The 23,181-nt window shown below is 48.5% G+C and overlaps 1 protein-coding gene across 1 annotated transcript in view; it reads left to right on the forward strand.

The window, feature by feature from the left end:
* The window catches only part of SLC35F1 (solute carrier family 35 member F1), a 1,067,107-nt gene that overhangs the window by 879,094 nt on the left and 164,832 nt on the right, over window positions 1-23,181 (forward strand). Inside the window, exons 4-5 of the mRNA XM_069606621.1 lie at window positions 9,559-9,718; window positions 12,087-12,261. Of these exons, the coding sequence (XP_069462722.1) occupies window positions 9,559-9,718; window positions 12,087-12,261 (335 nt within the window). The remainder of the gene's footprint in view (window positions 1-9,558; window positions 9,719-12,086; window positions 12,262-23,181) is intronic.

Here is a 23,181-nt window from a genome sequence, read left to right on the forward strand (position 1 = left end):
AAATGTTGGACTAATTTAAGAACAAAGACACCCCTCTTCCTTAAAGAAGTCGGGGTTAGCTGGACAACAAGGATTACCCAATTAATGTATAGGCTATAGTTTTCAGCGCACACTGGGAAGTGAGCTTTGTTAATTTTGAATTTTATCACAATTCACCCCATAGTGTTCTGCCAAATGAGGAGTTATTTAAATTAATATTGTTGGTTATATAGGCTAAGGATCTACACAGTTTTGCACCCCTGCCCACTATAAAGAGAAGGGATTCAAAGCAAGCAGACTTCCCCACCTTTTGGTTTCCCAGGACTCAGTTCTACTTACATAGCAAGCCTCTGTTTAAGGTTCAGGAAAGCCACCTCCATTTCAGGACACTCTGGAAAGATAGGGCAGGGTACTGGCCACTCTACTCTCAAAGATGGCCTCCCGCTCTCCACCATAGGACCCAGTCAGCTTTGAGGCTTCCTAGAAATGGACAGCTCCACCCAGATGCACACTCAGCAATCTCCTCTGGTGTCTCCTTACAGCTGTCAGATGGTAAGTTTCAGCAGCCTTCCTGATGGTCCATCTCTTGTCTGTCAGTTCCTGTCTTGCTCTTTTTTCTGTGTCTCTGTGTGTCTCCTGACCTAGTGCAGTCCCCCTTATATAGCAGCGATGACACCACCAATTTTACAATAATGGGGAAGTACCTTGTCGTAATCCCTGCCACTAAGATTTGACAGTTACCGTTCTCTCTCCTCCCAAACCCAGCCCCCAAATCAGGATTGGTCTAGGGGTCTGGAGCAAAATATGGCAATTCCAATTTGTCATCATCCTTTGTTCTCCTTTCAACTTTTTGGCAAAAACTAGTTATGTATCACAACTTCATATTTTACTAGCAACTGGCATACTAAACATATTTTCTGTCTCCGCTAATCATGGGGAATTAGATAAACTGACCACCAAATTTGTATCATGTAATGCTGCCATGTGGCACCTTTCTGACGTTTCCATAAAAAGTACAAAAGTTATGAATATGTAAGTTATTAAGAATATCCCTAATTTCAATTTCCACCCTGCTCACAAACTCTCACATTTAGAACATGTTTAGATCAGCCAGAAACCTGGTTTAACTGGCCCTTACAGTTCCCAGAGTCACAGGAAGATGTATTTTATATCCCCAAAATTCCTCTTACCTCTCCTCCCACTCTTTTAATGTTTCCTGGGGAGGCCGGTCCTCTCCAACCCAACCTCTGGAGTACGGCGTACCCCAAGGTTCGGTTCTTGGACCTTTCCTTTCTCACTCTACACCTGCCTCCTTGCCCCTGTTATCTCCTCGTTCGGCATTTCTCACCATTTCTATGCTGACGATACTCAGCTCTTCTTTTCCTTCTCTTCCTTCTCTACCGACCTCCACCTGAAACTCTCCTCCTGTCTTACTGCCATAAAGAACTGGATGTCTTCCCGCTTTCTCTCCCTCAACACTGACAAGACTGAAGTTGTATTCTTCCCCTCCAACTCTCTTCCCCCTCCCTCTCCTCTACCTTTCATTCACTTTCCTCCTACTAATCTCCCCATCATTGCCCACGCTCGCAACCTAGGAATTCTCTTTGACTCCTCTCTCTCTTTCTCCCACCATATCTCTCTCACTTCTCGTGCCTGTCGCTACCACCTCTTCAATATTCGCAAAGTCCGCCCCTCTCTCACTTTCCATGCTACTAAACATTTGATCTGCACCCTTATCTTCTCTCGCCTCTTTTGCTGCTCCTCCTTACTCTTTGGACTACCTACTTCTCATCTCACCCCCCTCAAATCTATCTACCATTATGCCGTCTGTACCCTCTGTCTCCTTACCTTTTCACTCCCAACTTAAATTTCACTTTCTCTGCCTAGTCTTTAAATCTCTCCAGGGTCTTGCTCCCCCTTATCTTTCCCCCCTCCTCTCTTTCTACACCCCCTCCCGCTCCCTTTGTTCTGCTGACCACTTCCTTCTCACTGTTCCTCTGTCCCCTTGTGCCCCCTCCTATTCCCGCTCCTTCCAGCTCCTAGCCCCCCTGCACTGGAACTCCTTACCTCTCTCAATCTGCTCTATTCCTACCTTCTCCTCATTCTGCACTTCCCTTGAGTCTCTCCTTCTCCATTCCCCGCCTTGAAACCCCTTCCCCCTTCTTGCTTCCCCTCCTTCTTTTATCTTTTTCCCCTTGATCATCTCCCTCCCCTCCCCCACCACCCCACTCTCACCCTTTCCCCTTCTGTTTTCCCTCCTCCTTCTCCTCCTCACCCTCCCTCTACCTCACAGTCCTACTGCACTACTTTCCCTATTCCCTTCAGTTTACTTGCTGTTCTTACTGTTTTGTTGGACTGATTCATAATTGTAATTTGCTTCTACCGTTATATTGTTATATGTATCAAGTTGTTAAAATGTTCAGCGCTTTGGAGTAAAGCGCTATATAAACAAAATAAATACAAATAAAAATACAAATACCCCAAATCACCTGGAAATTACATAGAAAATGGTACATAGAAGAAATTCATCCGCCTTATGATGGCTGATAAAAAGGCCTAAATGATAATAGTCCTTTTAAATAAATTGTGAATCTTCATGCGGGACAAATGGCCTTGCTCCTGCTTTCGTCCATTTGTTTTCACTGGGCCAGCCTGAACCTTTATCAGTCTCCTTTGTGTTGGAAGCTTGCTCTTTGAAGTGGGTGCCCCCAATTTCACACATATTAGGGCTCCAGCCAAGGGTGACTTTTCTTGAAGTCCATGCTTTCAGAACCAGCAGGTCTGGAGAACACTGAATTTCAATGCCTTTAGAGGGACATTTTTATTGCGGTTGGTAATTGGATGGGAGGTGTGAAATCAAGGCTTGGAGTGGGAGTTTTCCTTGTGAAGCTTTGCCCACAGCCAGAAAAAGGGTCTGCCTTGGGCTGACATTTTTTTCATGAAGACAAAGTGGCTCTTCAAATGTCACTGGAGTTTTGTGGGTGAAACATAATATATATTGCTCTTTGTCAACCCACACATCATGTTTTGTTTTCCTGACATTTTCCTGTGAGCAGCGATATTTGTTTTGTGTTTACTTTTTCAAAACCATTTTTATCTGCACAAACATGTGGAGGCCGTTTTTGTTTTCAATGTTTAAAAATCCTGTTTTCCATGTGACAGGGTCTTCTGTTTCCTCCTTCTTTTGTAAATTAAAATGCTGCTTATCCATTGGTAAAGACAGGTAGGCCCCTTTGCACATGGCTCTTTAATTTGACTTGAAAAACAAAAACAAAGGCCAGGCCGTTTTTGTTTCAGTGTTTAAAATCCTGCCATTCATGTGAAAGGGACTTCTGTTTGGGGCCTTCAAATGCACCCCACAAACCGCTGTTGTTACTCCTCAAACCAGCTGGCTGCTGGACTGCACCAGCTGAGCGCGTTGCTTGCTCGAGCTCAAACAAGAAGCTCGCTGCTGTTCCTCCATGCCTCAAATTACCAACATCTTCATCATCGACCCAAGGTTGAACCAATCCTAGTGGCCACATCAACCCGCATAATTCGAACACTACATTGAACCGCATGGAGCTTCATCTCGAATCTGAAGTGATGCTGGCTCCCCGTCTGGATTGCCATGACCCGCTACATCCGAACGACCTGCTCACACAATTTTAAGAAGCCTGGTTCCAGAGCTGGAATCAGGTAGTATTGAGAGCCCTTGCCCATTCATCCATTTATGGGCTAAAACCCATGTTGCACCTTTTTCCTAAAGAACATATCCTTTTGGTGACATTGTTGTAATTCATTTGCCTTCCATCCCTGTTACATTACCCAGAGTCCTAGTATCAATTACATTCTGCATATGCTATGTTCTTTCCACAGAAGCCAGTTTTTGTTAGTGTTTTTAATGTTCAGTTGTTGCATATATAGGGCCTCATCACGAGTTTGGCTGTAACCCTTAAATCCGGCGGTAGCGCTGTTACTGCTGGATTTAAGGGTCCGCCAAATTAGGGCTTCGGCGGATTTCTCCCCAGCTTTGAGCTGGGGGGAAATCCGCAGAAAATTCGTGCTCATAACGCCGGCGGGAAATCCTACGGCGGTATGAGCACGACATTTCCCCATTGAGCCCAATGGGGAATGGGGCATTCCTGAATGGGCTCAGTGGGGAATGGGGAATTCCAAATCCGCCAAACCCGTGATCCGGCGCTAATAGCGCCGGTGGGTTTGGCGGTAGGGCAGATAGCACCAGCGCTATTAGCGCCAGCGTTACCGCCCAACTCGTGATGCGGCCCAAAGTGTTTAATTGAAGTATATATATTTTGATAGAAATTTGATTGGACATTCCTTCATTTTAGACTGTTGTACAATTTAATTTTGGGTTGCTACTGACCCCCCCTCTTGAGAACATAGCCTGCCCTCAGCCTGTGTTACCACAAAAGGTGAAGGGCGTATATCTCTTGGCTGTACCTGTTTCACCTTTATGATTGAGATCACTGTTGGTTCGTTGCAGTGTGAGGACTGAGCAGGCAGTTTAGCCACTACTTATCCTTGTACTCCTTCAGGGTAGTAGTCATTTTGTCACACATCCCTTATAAACATAACAATATCCCTGGCTCCCTATTTTATGCTAAAACTAATTGGTGCACTAAGCAGCAACTACAAGCCGAAATGATTGTGCTTATGTGGCCCAATTACATGTCATGGAGGCCAAAACTATGCAACCTCAGTGCCACCAGCCCACAGGTAACAGCAGCATTCTTTTTTCGTCAGCACAGAGCTGCAGGAGCAGCGCCCTCCTCCACATGAGCTATGTAAGCCCTAGTGAGCATTGTGTGCTTGTAAGTGCTTTTGTTGTGTTTCAGAGCACCCATCACTCTTTCGCGACTGTAAATTTCCAGATCAGCCTGGGTAACAATGCAGCAGCGTTGCAATGCCGAGTTTGTTCCTCTGCCTTTGATATTATCACAAAGCCCGGTTTGGCTATTTGTTCTGGATGAGCTCCAACTTTGGAAACATGGCTGCCGCCTGAGGCAAGCATCGGAGTGCTGACACCTACATCAATGCTACTTCCAGGCAGACTATTACCAATATCCTCTTCTCTGCCCCCCCCACCTATGGACCACCCATCTGGTCTCCACTCTCTCCAATTTCGCCTCCTCACCCATTAATGGTGGCACTAGGTGAGAAGTACTCCGTGCATACTTCTCATCCTCTAGGTGCATCATTAATGTCTATCAGAATGGCACTATAACGGCCCATGGTTATTAACCTACTATTCTACTTCTCGATCGGTGCCTGCCCTCTCTCATAAACGTCCTCCCTTCTATGGCCACTCTTCCTTCTTCCTCTCCTCTCATCTCTCCACCATCACTGATGGGAGTACCACGCCCAAGTACTTTGACACTCTCCTTCCAGAGGGCCACACAATCCTCTCCAAACCCAGACCCAACAGGCATGGAAGTGGAGTAGGGTAGCCCTCATCTTTCCTGAGTGGGTCCCTGCTTCCATCATACCTACTCAATCCTACTCCTCTTTTGAATGCCTCGTCTGTATACTTGGGAGCGCCCCTACTCTCTCTTTCACCCTCGCCACCATCTACAGGTCCCCTGTTCCTATCCCTCTCTTCCAATCTAAATGGGCCAACCTTGCCTCCTCCCTCTCAACCCATTCTTCTGAGCTACTCCTCCTTGGTGACTTCAATATCCACCACGACTCCCTTGATTCATCCACCTCACGGTTCTGTGCCCTCTATGACTCCCTCTCTCTCACTATTCTTCCTTCTGGCCTGACCCACTCAACCAGACATACTCTGGATGACCTAATTTCTGGTGACATCCCTATCTCTGATCCGGTCACCACCCCTGTCCCAGGGTCTGACCACTCTCTCCTCTCCTCCCATCTGGGGCCCCTTGGCCCTCTTTCTGAGCCCACCCACCCCATTACTGCCAGGCTCCTTCACCTTCATCCGGCTGATGAAGCAAGTGTCAGTCACTGCTTTTGCTTCCACCATCATCTGCCCTCCCACCCCCGTCTCTGACTCCCCCTCTGACTCTGTCCTTGCTACCCTACACCTCTTCATCTCTAACACCCTTGACATCCATGGCCCTGTCATGAGGTTCCGTCTAACAACTGCCTCCAAGAACAATGGTTGGTATGACTCCTATCTAGCATCTTTGAAACACAAGTGAAGAGTTGCTGAAGGGAAGAGCAGACCTTGGGTGTATCCTCCGACAAACTGGCCTGCCACCTGCTCCAAAGGCAATATTATCTCTCTATCCGCTCCAAGAAGTGGGCCCACATCAAAGGCCACATATCCGGAGCCACTAACAACATGGCCAAGCTTTTCAAAATCTGCAAGGAACTCGCCAATCCAGCTGCTGTCTCACCTCTCTCCTTCCTTCCCAGGCTCGCTGCACCACTTTGGTCTCTCACTTCACATAAAAAACTCAGGACATCCTGTCCTCACTCCCCTCCACCCCCATCTCCACTCCTGTGCCTGCCTGCCATGGCTCCCCACCTTCTACCCCCTGCGCTCTCCTCCCTCCTGCCCATAGCAGCGGACTAGATCTCGAAAGTTGTCCGCTCTATGGTCTCTCCAAACGGGTGCTCCCCTGCTCTTTCAGAACCATTAACGGCAACATCTCGTCTCTTGCCCCGGCTCTTGCTGACTTCTGCAACCACTCCTTCACCACTGCATCTTTCCTTCTATCCCTCAAGCACTCCGTTGTGCACCCTCTCATGAAAAAGCTGTCTGCTGACCCCTCCTTCCTGGCTAACTACCGCCCAATCTCCACTACCCCTTTCCTGGGTAAACTCTTCAAGAAGCTGATCCTCCCCCAAATGACCCTTCACACTGAACTTGTTGGCTGCCTCCACGCACATCAATCTGGATTCAGGGCAGACAGAGGCACACGAAATGCTCTCCTGAATACCCGTGAAGTCATGCTCGCAAAACTCGACTCTTACTCTCCTGCTGTTCTCATTCTCCTTTACCTCTCCTCTGCCTTTCACACAGTCAACCATTCTATCCTCATAAAACAACCCTTTGATACCCTCGGCATCACTGACTGGGGGGTTTACCCAAAATGACCAAAATTAAATTACTGAATGGGAGATTAGCTCGAATTTCGGCTGCACGAAAAGTTCGCACAGCCAAAATTGTCGACCAAATCCCCATTCAGTGCCATTATAGTGAACAAGGGCAGCGGGGCTGCAGGGGTGACCCCCGCACTTTTGTTCACTATAATGTCAGTGGGAAGTGGCAGTGGTGTCCCCTGCAGCCGTTCTCGTAAATAAAGAAAAAAGAAAAAGGACCCTCCAATGCCGGTTCCCGATCACGGAAGTGAATGGGAACAGGCATCGCAGGGACACAGCGAGTCGGTGCACAAAGTTAAGTTTCCGCCGCAAGGTAAGTAAAGGGGGGGTGGGTGGGTGCAGGTAATGTATTTGATTTGGGTTGTTTTACCGTAATTATCAAACCGTATTTTTGGTCAAAACCGCTACAATATTTTCAGCCACTGTTTGTTCATTTATGGTAAAACAGCCCAAATCCTTACCGGGAACTGGATTGGCTGACCACCTCTCCCAGTTGCAACTGGGCCCTTTCTCCGCCACCACCAGACATTCTACCTGTGGTATCCCCCAGGGCTCTATCCTATCGTCATGGCTCTTCAACATCTATCTTGCCCCTCTGACTCGCCTGATCTCCTCCTTCTCTCCCCATTTCCAGTGCTATGCCGATGACACACACCTTTCCTTCAAACTTCCCTCTACTTCCTACTCTTCTTCCTCTATCATCCCCGATTGGTTGTCTGCCATTCAAGCATGGTGTGCATCTAACGATCTCTATCTTAATGCCAGCAACACTGAGATCCTTCTCATTGGGACACCTATGCCCTGCCTTCCTCCTACCCTCTGGCCACCCTCTCTGGGCCCTCTACCCCCACCATCCTGTGAGGCCAAAAACCTTGAGGTCATCTTCAACTCCGCTCTCTCCTTCACCCCTCACATCATGAACCTTACCAAGAAGGCCCACTTCCAGCTTCACCTCGTTAGAGGCATTCTCCCTTTCCTCACCGTCCCCAGAAGCTCAATGTCTCCAGAGCTCTGGTCATATCTAAGCTGGACTGCTGCAACAGCCCCTTTCTCATTCTTCCTCATTTCCTCCCTACGCCCCAACCAGCTAATCCAGAATAGCGCTGCAAGACCTATCCTTGACCTCAAGCCCAGTGACCATATCTCTTCAGCTGTAAAATATCTCCACTGGCTCCCAGTGGCTGCAAGAATAAAATTGAAGACCCTCTGCATTATCTACATGGCTTTCTGGGGCCTGGGACGATGCTATCTCCATCTTTGCCTCACTAAATACTCCCCTGGTGGAGCCCTCCTATCCTCTAATTCTAACACTTTGATTGTCAAATGCTTCTCCTAGCAGAGAGCTGGGGGCAGGTCTCTCTCCTCGGTGGGTGCCTACCTTTGGAACAGCCTCCCTGACCCTCTCAGACTTGAGCCGGACCTCCTTAAGTTCCTGGAAACTGCTAAGAACTCTGCCTTTCTCTACTTATTTCCATAATTCCTGCCCATGCTAATCCCCCCACTGCCGCTGCGACCGGTGGCCTGGTCCTCATGAATCCCACAGGATACCAGGCCATTCTACCCAGTCGATACCAGCACACCCCCGCCCCCACTGCACTGCCCCTGCGGGCCCTTGCTTGGCGGCTCTACATCCCACCGTCAGGAGAGGCCCGCACTTGCACTTGGCTGAAGTCTCCTCCTCGGCTTCCCTTGACACTGCCCTCCCAGGCCCCCCACCAGCACTTGTCCATTCCTTGCCCCCACCCAGCCCTACCTCCTGCACTTCTCTTCACTGCACTTGCATGTCCGGATACCACAAAGCCTAGCAGGACCGCGACTGTATATTTACTGTTTTGCCAATGATTTTTCTTTCCCCTGTTCTCCTTCCATTTACCCCTGTGGCGCTTTGAAACACAATTCTGATGTATAAGCGCCTAACAAATACTCAATAAAATAAAAAATAAATAAAAACCTTTGAACAGCTGCAGACTTTTCTGCCTTCACAGTGTCACCCGTCTCTGTATACATTCTATACCAATATTGCGGCCTCATTATGTGGCACTGAGGCAAAACTAACGAGTTATGGTTTATAAGTGCACCCATGGCTCAGCCCAAATAAACAAAAACGAATCTTGACTAGGCACCTTTCTAGCTTTGCCACGCTTTATTCTTTGCAGGTCAGTGTTAGAGTTTCAGCTTTTGTTTGTTGTCTCCCAACCTTCCCCCCAGTCCCGCCCCCCGTCTAAATTTCACAAATAACACCCATGCAGGCATCTATAATGAAATGGACACTTATGAAATATGCTGTTAGAAGCAATGACCAAAGTACAGCAAACAGCGCACCATCCTAGAGTCCCCAATAACTTTGGTGCAGTTCATAATTGAAGGCCGCACTTGTTTTAGCGCGCCACTGGTTAGAATATTTGCACGCAAGTACTCCATGATGAAATGTCCTACATTGTTCACGCGTTCTTCCTGTTGGATCTACCTCCAGATCACGAGCTGTCCTTCTTCTCCTTCTCCTCCTAGCTCCTCGGCTGCTTTGTTATTCCAGTGGTGGTGTTGCTGTCCTGGTTCTTCCTGCTGGTGCGGTACAAGGCGGTTCACTTCATCGGAGTCATCGTGTGCATCTTAGGGATAGGCTGCATGGCGGGGGCGGATGTGCTGGTCGGGAGACATCAAGGAGCAGGTGAGTGGCCCTTGCTCTAGAACCCAAATCTTCCAATCGAAGAGTCCTTCTCCTGTTCTTGTAGAATGTTGGGAATCATGTTACTAATGTGCATTATAATTGGTGAGGCTCCACCTAGAGTAATGAGAGGCAGTGAAAGGAGCTACCAAGATGGTGCAACACATGCATCTGACATCTAAGGGGCGGGTTTAAATCTAGATCGGCTGCGAGCCAGGAGGTGTCAGGGAAAGGGCAAGCCAACCCTGCAAGGGATTTAGACAGGTGAGGAGAGGAGCTTGAGTGAAGGAGTTACTCTAAGGACAGTGGTCAGGAGAAACAAATTATTGTAAGAAGATTTTAGGTTTGCTAAGAGTCAGGAGGGCCAGTGCCACTTCTACTTTGTTCACTGCCTCTCGCTTAATATTCCAAGGGAAACTGATAATAGTCGCTAAAAGGTCCAAACTCTCAATGACGTCCTTTGTGTTACCTCAGACATATTAAGGTTCAGACTAAGGGCTACTTAGCTACTATACTTCCACATGCGCACTGTGCGCATGATCTTAAAGATACTCCACTGATGTGCAGGCAGTGTCTTTTAGACATCGATGATATGGCCTCTTTAAGGCCGGCCAATCAGAAAGGTTCTTACTGAGCTCTGTATTCTGTGCTGCACTGGCAGCCATTTGATTTGCACTACTCCATATGGTAAATTGCCACAGTCAATATTTTCAGTAACCAGAGGGCTACTGGATAAAGTTTTGTGTGGCAGAGTTCCTACTATTGGCACCACCATCCTTAGCTTGAGAAATCTAATGCAATGAAGTAGAATGTATTACATGAAGCCCAGATCTGTAGCAATAATCTTTATAATTCGGCATTGCCTCTCAATCAAACATCTCTCTACGGTCTCTGTCATTCAAACACTAATCCTGCACCACATATGTGCAGTGCCTATGTCGAGCCGATATCAGCCATACATTGAATGTGAAATGACCTTTGATGGAATATACAGAGATGCAATAAGCAACATTATCATAATGAGCTGGATGCGGGGGACGCCTAAATCCTCGTATCTAACAGACACCCATTTGAATATACACCACCTGTACCCAGTTCACGTTCCCATGGTCATACATTAGGGTGTCCATCTTTGCTTGGAGACTCAATAATGGCGACACAGTTGATGCCTTTCAATCTTCGGTTGCACAGCTTATTGATCAGGAAAAGTAGAGCCGTCTCATTATTGAATTTCAATGTAAGCCAGGACTAGCATTGATCTAGAAAGCTAATTGATTGCAAGCAGTCCTAATGCTTTTCCCCATTGACGTTTTCTAAAACCCTCCTTAAAGAGGGATGCTAGGAATGCATCTGTGACTGCTCAGCATTAAGGGGCCAGGATGTCTAGTCCAGTCAGCAGAATATTTGAATCTGTGTTAAGGTGGCTGGATTATTTTCTAACATCACGCTGACCGCTTTGGCCATCACTAAGCCCGGGCCAGATCTCACCTCTTTGAGAGCTTCATGGAAAGGATCCCCATTGATAGCAGCCTTCTTCACAGATGCACCTATAATTGGACTACAAATACTTCGTGGCATCACCAATATTTGTTTCAATTTGCTGAAATAACTAGTGGGTCATTTCCCATGTGTTCTTTGATAAACTAAGAGCTGATTTGAATGTAGCATTGGAACATTATTCTGTAATTTGTTTGCTCTTATGTATATCCTGATATGATTGTTGTGGTTCAATTAATGTCTTCCATTGTAAAAGAATGTGGGAGGTATTTACATATCTTGTATAAAAGCAACTGCGAAGAGGACAAAGTAACGCTGAGTTGACAGCACTTGGAATACACACCATACACCATTCCGGATGAAATGCTGCATAAAATGGCATTGCTCCATACGAATTCACAAATAACATGTCAGACACACTATATATTTTTATAGTTTACATAACACCAAACACATGACATACATTGTCAACATAGTACTTATTACAATCCTATATTTGCATGAGAGTGAAATTAATCAGGAAAGAAAACAGGATGTAGACTAAAGCTCCATCGATACAAATATTTCTGTATGCTTAATTCAGGGCTCCAAGGAGAGAAATTAAGTCAAATTATTAAGGATGACTCCTTCACACCAAAAAACAGTATCCGATCCATTTTAGTCAACCGTCCCCTTCTTCTAGCAGCTCCAAAGTTCTCCAAATAAATTGAGCTGCTGTGTATCGGACAACGCTCAACGATCTATGACGCCGAAGTGACGTATCCTCCATTTTAGTCTTGCTCTAACTTCACACTTTACTGCTGCTATGTTCATGTTCACAACCTGAAGACTTGTCATGCAGACCTTTGTCCTTTGTTTACCCCTCCCTCTCAAGGGGAGGACTTGTTCCTAGGTGAGAATAAGCTGCTCGGAGACCTGTTCGTGTTGGCGGGTGCCACGCTGTACGGCATCTCCAACGTCTGCGAGGAGTACATCATCCGGAACCTCAGCCGGGTGGAGTTCCTGGGGATGATTGGTCTCTTCGGCTCCTTCTTCAGCGGGATTCAGCTGTAAGTAGACAGGTGTTGTGTGCATTTGTTATTTTGTGTGCATGTATGCTGTACTGAAGTCAACCAAGTGCCTTTTGAGTTCAGTTATGCTTGTCAGCATGTTCTATGAACTATACACATAATCTTTATTTTTCCTACATATTAATTTTGGCTATCTTGAAAACCTGACTGGATTTTTACTATTCAATGGATCGACACTCTCAGGCCGAAATCTTGTCTTGTTTGTGGCTCAGGTGAGATTTGAGTTACTTTCTGAGGGCTGTCAGCCCTGCGTCTTGTACTGCTGGGTACATGTCATTCAGAGTTATTCATTTACAGTGGGTTACTAACCCCAAATTGTGTACTGCTGGGGGCTCGGGTGAGTTTTGTGTTTCTTTCTGAGGGTGATTGTCCCTCGATCTTGTAGTATTTAGTGGGCTCATAGGAGATTTTAGTTATTTTCTGAAGGTTTTCAACACTGGATCTTGGTGTGCTCGGGTGCAGGCGAGTTCATTTTTGAACGTGTGTTTTGAGAATTTTTTATTTTAATTTATTTTATTTTATTGTTTAAAGTGCAGGCCAAGTTCAAGAACAGCAGAGCTCTGTACAATGTGTGAATAGACAACATTTGGACTGACATCTTTTAACACTAACGCAGTACTGTGAGGTCTGTTCATCCATTGGAGTTCGTCCTTGGTCATGTGTTGTTGAAAGAGCCATGTTTTGAGAGATTTACGAAATTGGAGAATTGTGGGGCCATTCCGAGCTAACACTGGGATCGAGTTCCAGAGTGTGGGTGCATGACAAGAGAAGAATTGTTTGCGGGTCTTCTCTTTGTGGACAAATTGTTATTCAAGCCGGGTTGGTTGATTTCCTGCGTGCGCAGCATGTGCAACCAGATATGTGGCGCTTAGCCACCAGGTACGCTGGTGTACTACTCGTTACTGCTTTGTAGAAAATACATGCAGTCTTGAACAGTATCCTGACTTGGAGTGGAAGCCAATGTAGTTCATGTAGGATGGGGGTGGTTCAGTAACATTTCCTTGCTACCATATCAAGACGTGCTGCAGCTTAGTGGATTGCCTTTAGGGTATGTCAAATACAAGTATTGGGTATAGCTCTCTTTTTTGTTAGAGGGGGGCCTGACTCAAGAGGGACCGCTAAACTCTTATGTAAGCACAGTTGAGCACAGGCTACCCCACCATTCCACACAATATGGTACAGGTAACAACCATGAGTTAGACTGGAGTGTTAATTTCCCCGTCAGTTTGATCAGAAAACAGTCATAAACTATTAAACCAAAATGTATTCACAGTTAATATCACAAATATTGGCATATAAGTCTTGTCTTCTGGTCTTAAAAAACATGTGAAGAGACCATGATTTTGTCCATTCCATCCTTTTATTTAGCGCTATTTGATTCAATTATATTGGGTGCTCTTACTCTTCTAGGCCTCTGGAAATGTAGTTACTCCGTCTTGCAAATGCTTTCTGCATCCGTGATTTGTTCGATACTTGGCACTTAAAATTATTCACTCCTTTACTTAATCTAAGAGAAATATGTCTTACGCACATGGCTTATCCTCTTTTACTCCTCTTGTGCCCTGTAGTTGCTTTTTTGCTGCGGTATCCTTGATCCTGAGCCAAACAAATACATTGTTCTGCACAAATCTGTATTTCAGCGCCTTTCAGCTCTGCAGCCTTGGTTTTTCTCCTCGAGACTTCTTGCTTACTATTATACGAAGTCGACGACAATCAATCTATTTACTATTTTTAGCAAGCTTCTACATCGTCTCATCTACCTTGCATTTCTGCGTATATACATCTACTGCATCTTTTCTCACTTATCTTTAAGTGTATATGGTTTTCGTCACATTCATATGGGTTTACTTCATCACTTTAGTCACATCTTCATTGTTTTGATATCCATATATCATTTCAGTGCGTCCACGTGTCTTCTCTTCATGACGTCACTTTACACCTGTCAGACTTAACGTATAATTCTTCTATGTTCAGTGGTGTTTGCAGGCTTCCTTCTACCATGTCAGTTCGAGGAGACATTTGTTATAGTTGTCTCAGTGCATAACGTCTCTCATACCTTCGATGCAGTACTGGGATAATACCGGGTGTCATGCACACTGCTTTTTTGCTGTTCGTCCAGTATGGCAGAAGTGAGGGTGTGGCATCTGCTTCTCTACAATGCGGTAAACTATGTTTCAGTGATGAACAGGGGATCAAGGATGTTGTACGAGTAAGGTCAGCGATCTCTGCAGCTCCAAAAGCTGCCAGCCCTAGATCTTGTGGTGCCTGGGTGCAGGTGAGTCTTGCGTTTCTTTCTGAAGGCTATTAGCCGTAGATTCTGTGTTAAGTGGGCTTAGGTAAGATTTGAGTTATTTTCTAAATGCTATCAACCCTAGATCTTGTAGTGCTGGGGTGCAGGTGGGTTTGAGTTTCTTGTTGAAGGTTATGAGCCCTAGATCTTGTAGTGCTGGGGTGCAGGTGGGTTTTGAGTTTCTTGTTGAAGGTTATGAGCCCTAGATCTTGTAGTGATGGGGTTCAGGTGGGTTTGAGTTTCTTGTTGAAGGTTATGAGCCCTAGATCTTGTAGTGATGGGGTGCAGGTGGGTTTGAGTTTCTTGTCGAAGGTTATGAGCCCTAGATCTTGTAGTGATGGGGTGCAGGTGGGTTTTTATGTTTCTCGCAGATGGCTATCAGCTATAGATCTTGGCCCTCATTACGACCCTGGCGGAAAGTGACTGACCGGACCGCCACAGCGTAAATAGCGTTTCCGCCATTGCACGAAGGAGCAAAGTGCGGCCCATTCCGACCCATCGGGCACGAGCACCACGGCATGGCGGAAGTGCAAAGTCCGCGATGGCGGAAATGACCCCAAAACGGCCCACACCGCCGCCGTACGGCGCCCTAGGTGCAATACCGCCACCCATCACAGCGGACACCGCAGTGTGCGCCTACCGGAAAGTACGGTGACCGGAAATATACGGAAACGGAAGTTAAAACATGGGCCCGGAACGGGAAACATCCCGCCGTACACCTATAAAACCACTAAAACCACACAACCACTAAAAACACTACCCTGAGACACACCCCAACCCGTCATCCACCCTAGCGAAACCAAGAAAAATGGGAAAAGTAGCGAAGAAAGCGTGCGACCGCAAGCGGCAGGTCCACTTCTCCCGTGAGGAACTCACCGTGCTAACAGAGACCCTCCAGGAGAATGCTGCCGTCGTCTTCTGCACGCAAATGACCAGGACGGCACTTGCAAACAAGAAGGCCATATGGGCTCTGGTGGCACAGCGGGTAAGTGCGGTGGGGACCGCACCTCGCACCCCACAGCAATGCCGAAAGCGATGGGACGACCTGCGGATACGCGTCCGCAGCATACTCTCTGCCAACCGCAACATTGCCACAGCCACCGGGGGAGGTCCTGAATCACCCATCAAGTTGACCCCCTGGGAAGAAATCTGTGCCTCCACCATCGGAATGGAGAGCATAGAGGGAGTCGGAGGGATGGAGAAAGGAGTGCAGACATCCGAAGATTCAGGTAGGTGGGCCATATAAAACAATGCCAAATCCACAAAGTCCATCCATGTGAAGTACCATGTGTCCACATAGTGCAACAGAAACACATGTCCAGGAGAACGTCCACACACATCGGCCTGATAGCGCACGTTAAAACCCACAATAAATACATAAATAATTAAAAACCCCTAAAACACGCACTACACGTGCAGCAGGCACACCCTAACTGCAGGCTGCCAAACAACTGCACCCTCACTCCACACACAAATGAAAGCACCTCCAAGGCCCCGACCCAAATCACCCTCAGGTACCACCCCAATGCATGTGATACAATGCCATTCCAATTCCCACAGACCCATCAATAACCCTCGCCCTCCTTTACTCCACCACAGGGTCCGATCCAAACGACGAGCATCAGGACACCCCTACCAGCACACCTGCAAAGAGGGCCAAGACCAACGGCCAAAGACCCTCCACCTCAGCTGCACGCATCAAGACACGGCAGCAGCACAAATCAGGTGGCAGCACAGAGGAGGGAACATCAACAGGCACCCCAGCAGCCAGCATGCCCACAACACCACCACCACAGGTCCCCCCAACGGATGCCACAGAAGGCACTGCCTCTGGTGGCAGCAGCACCATAGGTGACACCCCATTGATGGCAGCATGCTCCGACACAGAAGACGGGGATGTCGAAGTCAGATCCATCCATGACCTGTCCCAATCCCCCTGTCTGTCCCATCCCGTACAACATGAGGATACCACGCAGGGGCACCCACAAGACGACGACTGGCCATCCCCCACAAGCCCTGTGGCAAGGCAACATGAGGTCCACAGCCCCTCTGTGACACCCCCGCAAATGGCCATGGCCCAGCAGAGGCAACAGTCCCTCGACCAGTTAATCGTGCAACAGCAGCAACTGGCCACGCTCCTCAAGGACCATGCCGATGAATGTGGGGGCACTAAGGCAGACATAGAAACATCAACTGAGACACTTAGGGCAGAAATGGAGAGAGGTACAGAGACACTAAGGGCACAAATGGAGAGTAGCACCGAGAGCCTGGGAGTCCAAATGGAGAGAAGCACCGAGAGCCTGAGGGGGGAACTGCATGCGACGTCCAAGGACGTATGTGCCGAACTTGCCGCAGTGCGCCGTGTGCTCACTGAGCTCTCGCAAACCCTTAGGGACATGCATGGACGTGAGCAGGCAGAGACATCATCCGTTGCAAGTTCCGTCCAGGGCAGCCCCCAACGTAGATCTGGGAGGAACCTGCGCTCCACAGGCAGGGGTGCCCCTGATACCCGCAGAGGGGGCTTGCAATAGCGACTGCCCACTGACAATGAGCATCTTTGGACACTGGTGTTCGGGGGGGAGGTAGGAGGGTGGAGGGGGTGTGTTGGGCTCACTTGGGTGGCGGGTCGATAGGCTGTACAACATGATATCACATATGCCATAAACAGTGCACGATCAACCAATGAGATGTGTGGACATTGATCTTTGTGTACTAGGCCATCATAGGCGTACAGTCCATATTGTGCATGTCCCAGACACACACAGTGCCACGAGTCCCGTGTCCATGTATCAGCCACCAGGCGTGAGTGCTAGAAGCATACATCAATGAGATGCTGACGAATGTCACGGCCCTCCGGTGCCTCGCAGACTCCTTGAGGTGCTGCCACATCCCCACCCTCATCATGACCATCATCAGGTGCTTGCAGTTCTGCGTCAGGGGGCATGGGCACATTTCTACGTACGCACATGTTGTGGAGCATGACACATGCCATCACCATCTTTGCAACCTTCTCATGGCGGTACAGGAGTGCCCCGCCAGACCTGCTGAGGCAGCGGAAACGACCCTTCAGTAGGCCGAATGCCTGTTCAATGACTACACGGGTACGTGAGTGGGCATGGTTGTAGTCCTCCTCATGCTGGTCCCGTGGGTTCCGGACTGGTGTGAGGAGCCATCTCTTCAGTGGATATCCAGCATCACCTGTATGTGGACGATAAACGTATGATGTGGAATGCCATTGCTACGTACGCACACCCCCCCCCCCCTTCCTGCCAGGTCATTGCCGAATCACATACCCCACATTATCATGCATGTAATGAGACTCACCGAGTAGCCAGGATCTGTTCCCTGCGTGTCGCTCCATGTAGCGTGGTATTGTAGAGTTCCTCAAGACCATAGAATCATGGGTTGATCCAGGGAATCTGGCACAACAATGTGTAATGATCCTGTTGGAGTCACACACCATTTGTACATTCAGAGAATGAAATTGTTTTCGGTTGCGGTACTGGGCCTCCATGGCATGTGGGACGACCAATTCCACATGGGTGCAGTCGATGGCACCAATGCAACCCGGTATGCCGGCAAGTGCATGGAATCCCACTTTTGTGTTGGTAATTTCCTGCTCCGAGCGTGGTAGGGAGATGTAGTCGTCTGCGTGCTGCAGGAGGGCATCGAGCACTTGCAATAGTGTCCGTGAGAACAGTGGCTGGGAAATGCCATGCAACTGTCCGACTGTGTGCTGGTAGGTGCCTGTGGCCAGGAAGTGTAGTACAGACACCACCTTCAGTAGGGGTGGGATGGCGGTTGGGCTATCTATCATGCTGACAAGGTCAGCCTGTGTCATGTCCACAATGGCGGCTATGGTGTCCCGGTCCAGACGGTAGAGGGTGTGGATCTGCTCATCAGTGAGGTTGAACGGATGTGCTCGGAGGCGTGGGATTGCGGGCTGCCTGCGTGGTGGTAGTGGCTGTGCTGGCGGCCCTTGCTGGCCCTGCCTTGCCCTCCTCCTCCTCCTGCGTCTCCTCCGTGCGGCCGGTTGTAGTTGGTGTTCGTCTTCTTCTTGGAGTTGGAGTACTTGCAGTGCTATCAGGTCCCCCAGGGCCAACATCGCGAGTCCTGCCGGTAGCATTTCGGTGTGGTTGTGGGAGGAGACTGGGTGTGCAATTTATGTGTTTTCAGGCTGTATGGCCTCCACCTGTGGTGATTCATTCCACCTGTGCAAACTGCTCTCCCCTTTGGCCGAGCACGTCCCGCACACAACGCTGCAATTCGGGGAATGGCATCTTGCTATTGCAATCATGTATTTGTACCCGATGGCCGTGTAACATTGGTTGATATGTTCATTCTGCTGTGGTCCCATTGTTTCACATTCTATCTGTGCAGTCGCGAACAGACTTGTGAAGGGTCAGTGGAACGTAGTACTCGAGTAACGGTGGACCCTCATGCATCACTGTACCGAGTTGCAACGACGGGCGGGCCGTCCCATTTGTGGGTGAAGGCAGTTGCCATTTTCACACACAGCCGCACTCGATGGATTAATTAGTGATTTCAAACGGCCACAGATGCCTCTTCGACGTGATGTTGCAAATGAGGAATTCGAAGGGCGGCGCTTTCGGTTTTCAGCTAGCGGCGAGGAAATGCCCACAGGTCTGACTGCAAATATAACGTACTATTGTTCAATGTCCTTGGGACAGGGGCCATGGCGAGGATGCAATGATTGATATGAATGGTTTGGGATGCGCAATGGCGACGTGGGCGATGAGGCCGGACGTTCCCAAATACATGTTACTTCACTACACTGGAATTACGGGCTGGGGCACTGTGGATTTTGCAGGCTGCATAACGCACAGACTCAATGGATATTTCTAATGTTATGTGAGTAAATATTCAGGTGTTTTAATCCCGGGATGAGGGAATGATGAATGGATGCATGGGCAGGTGATTTGATACAGAGTTTGCCATGTACAGGGCTTCTTGGAATCTATCCGCCTCCCCTATGCTATGTGATGCAGGGCTGCCATAGTGGGACCATCGTCTATCTGGCCTTGTTGAGCCCTCCCTGTCTCGACGCGCCCTCAGACACTTGTGTCCATGCACGTTACCAATCCCATCTGATGGATTCTGTTTTGACAGACGCATGCACAGGTACACTCGTTTGTGATGGTGTTTACACCTCGATATAGATAGTTATGAGTCGCAAGTGGTTTTTGGGTGGTGATGAACCTTTGGAGTGGGCTAGCATGCATATGGCTGTGGATTTAGTGTGATCATTGAAGTGAGTTGTTCGAATGTAGTTCTGATGGCCATTCTGTTCTTTTTCTTTTCTTTTGGTTGACAGGTATCTCCTCCCCTTTTGCCACTGCCATCTGTATGCCACTCCTGCAGATGGGTTTTACTCCCGACACCTGCTGCTTCGTGTTAATCAGTGGAGCAGCATTACGATCTTATGGGACGATCGCCAATGGGCCACATGCCCTTACGCAGTACTGGTGGCTCGGAGCAACATTTCGGCCTTTCAGCTGGACTAGTGCCTCCCCATTGGGACGGCCCTGCGGTTCTGTGCGCTTCCATGTTGCCTTTTCGTACGTGAATGTGGCTCTGTGTACCATGATGGAACAGGGCGTCACACAAGTAGTGGCTGGTCATTTCTTGCGGATGCAGCCCACAATGGTGAAATGTGTTTTGGAGTTCATGGCCTGATGGCTGTATGGGCTTGGTGATTTTGTTGTGCATTAAATTTCTATTCTGATTTGGCCCGTGTAGCGTTCTTCTTTGCAAGTGATGTGGCATATTCCTATTTGGGGAGCGATGTATTGTGAGGAGATCTGCATTGGGTTCCAGCTTCGGAGTTTAGTTGCGTGGTACTGTACTGGGCGCGTTTGCCTATGAAGCCCGTGAGGTCAGGGATGGGGGCTGCCAATATGACTGTTTGAATGTTGTCATGCTCAGGGGCGGGGGATTGGGTTTTGTGTAACAGATGCCGGTCAGCCAGGTGGACTGGTGGAATGATGTGATTTTCGGAATATTGCTGGTCACAGGTGCCTGTGTTTGCGTGCGTTTCTTGGTGGGGGACTGTGGTCGTGTCCATTGGGATGGCTTCTGTATTCGTGCCATCTGTGCCCTGCAGCTCCCATTGGCCCCTCTTGTGTTTCATTTGTTCGTTGGCATGCATGGGTGACTTGTACATTTCACTGGTTGCATTGTGACTTCATTGCACCTACGGGGAGTTGTACTTTGTGGGCAGGGAGCGGTGTACAGGCACTCAGTGGGGCCGTTTACGGTTGATTCGCGATGCCGTACTTCTCACCATGGCGGAATGGTACATTCCGCCATGCTTGATGGCGTTAGGTACATGTCCGCTAGGGTCGGAATTGGCGTACCCTTGCGCCATGGTGGTGTTTACGGTTTGGATGGCGCGCGCGCGCGTGCTTGGTGCAGTTAGCGTTGGCGTTCACTACGGTGTCGCTAATGGCTTCGTACTTTGCGGTGACGGGTCATAGTCGCACCGAGCGCTATTCGATGGCGGTATTGCATTTCCGCCATCGTTTTCCGAATTCCGCCAGGGTCGTAATGAGGGCCCTTGTGTTTTGTGGGATTAAGTAAGATTTGAGTTATTTTCTGAAGGCTATTAGCCCTAGATCTTGTTTTGCTTGCGGATCAGTTGACTTTTAAATTATGTTCGGAAGGCTGCTAGCTTGAGATTTTGTAATGCTGGGGTGCAGGTGAGTTCTGAGTTATTTTAAGAAGACCATTTGGCCTACATTTTGTAGTGGTTGGGGATTTAGACGAGTTTCGAGTCTCATCCCGAGGGCTATTGGCCCTCGATCGTGTAGTGTTTTGTGGGTTCAGGTGAGATTTGAGTTATTTTCTAAAGGCTGTCAGCCCTAGATCGCATAGTGTTCGGGGCTCAGGTGAGCCATGAATTATTTCCTGAAGGCTATCAGCTTGGATTCATTGCCGGGTTCTGTGGGGTGTTTGCTCCTCACTGCTGTACTCACGCTGGTGCCCGGGAGTTTAGCTAAGAATTCCTTTGCTTTTTATTTTTTATTTCAGATTTTTTTCAATTGCCCGCCAAGAAGCAGAATCCCTGAAGTTATTTCTGCAATGCTACAGCTAAATTTATAATGGTGTGTGAGGCAACTTGGCACAGAGAACATCCTAAAATGGAAAAATTGGAATCCTCTGCCTATCTTGTAGCCAGCCAATGGGCCCCTGCCAATGAGAGCGGCGACCCCAACAAATCTTGTCAATAGCTCTGGGAGCGCTGTTTTGAGTAAACGTCGTGAGGCGTCCAGAAATCATTGACAATAAATTGTGTTGATGCCTGTGTGTTTGGACGCTCCACTGTACACTGATGGTGATTACAGGAATGGTAAACAAGCGGCAGTGAACGCGGCCAGCACGTGCGATCCGCGCCAGCAAAGCACTGGCAAGGAAACGCCTGGGATCATCCATTAGCTTTTCGACTATCAATCACTTTGTGAAAAAAAAGCTTCTTCCATTTTAAATCTTTAACGAAGCCCAAGGCAAAGGCCGCTGGGTTGCTTTCACCGCTGCACTGAGACCACGGGCGGTATTATAGAAACCTTGCACCGGTGCAAGGTCTACTAGCACTAGGGGGAAATTGCCCTACTACAAGAAACGTATACTTTCAATGCATTTTTGCCTCAGGGTAAAGGACGACAACTAAGGCAAACATTTCCGTAGTGCAAAAATGCATTAAAAGTAGTACAGCAGTATTCGTCCCAGTGCAGGGTTTATGCACTAGCACATCACATTGTTAGTCTTGCGTTACATATGGATACGTTGTGCCCTGGAAATGTGCAATTGCCAACAATAAACAAGCATTCATACAAAAAAGAACATCTTTATTTCATTGTTAGGTACAAATGGATTTCAGTGGTTGCTCTAGAAAAGTAGAATAGACCAGGGCGGTAGGCAAGCAGTGACAGTCTGCATTAGGATGATGCCCCAGTGAGGGGAATAACTGGGACGATGCCCCAGTGAGGGGATAACTGGGATGATGCCCCAGTGAGGGGAATAACTGGGACGATGCCCCAGTGAGGGGATAACTGGGATGATGCCCCAGTGAGGGGAATAACTGGGACGATGCCCCAGTGAGGGGATAACTGGGACAATGCCCCAGTGAGGGGAATAACTGGGACAATGCCCCAGTGAGGGTAGCACTGGGATGATGCCCCAGTGAGGGGAGCACTGTGATGATGCCCCAGTGAGGGGATAACTGGGACAATGCCCCAGTGAGGGTAGCACTGGGATGATGCCCCAGTGAGGGGAGCACTGTGATGATGCCCCAGTGAGGGGATAACTGGGACAATGCCCCAGTGAGGGTAGCACTGGGATGATGCCCCAGTGAGGGGAGCACTGGGATGATGCTCCAGTGAGGGGAGCACTGGGATGATGCCTCAGTGAGGGGAATAACTGGGACGATGCCCCAGTGAGGGTAGCACTGGGATGATGCCCCAGTTAGGGGAGCACTGGGATGATGCCCCAGTGAGGGGATAACTGGGACAATGCCCCAGTGAGGGGAGCACTGGGATGATGCCCCAGTGAGGGGAGCACTGGGATGATGCCCCAGTGAGGGGAATAACTGG

The sequence above is a fragment of the Ambystoma mexicanum genome, chromosome 4p, assembly GCF_040938575.1.
Source record: "Ambystoma mexicanum isolate Mex_15411 chromosome 4p, UKY_AmexF1_1, whole genome shotgun sequence".
NCBI classification, from domain to species: domain Eukaryota; kingdom Metazoa; phylum Chordata; class Amphibia; order Caudata; family Ambystomatidae; genus Ambystoma; species Ambystoma mexicanum.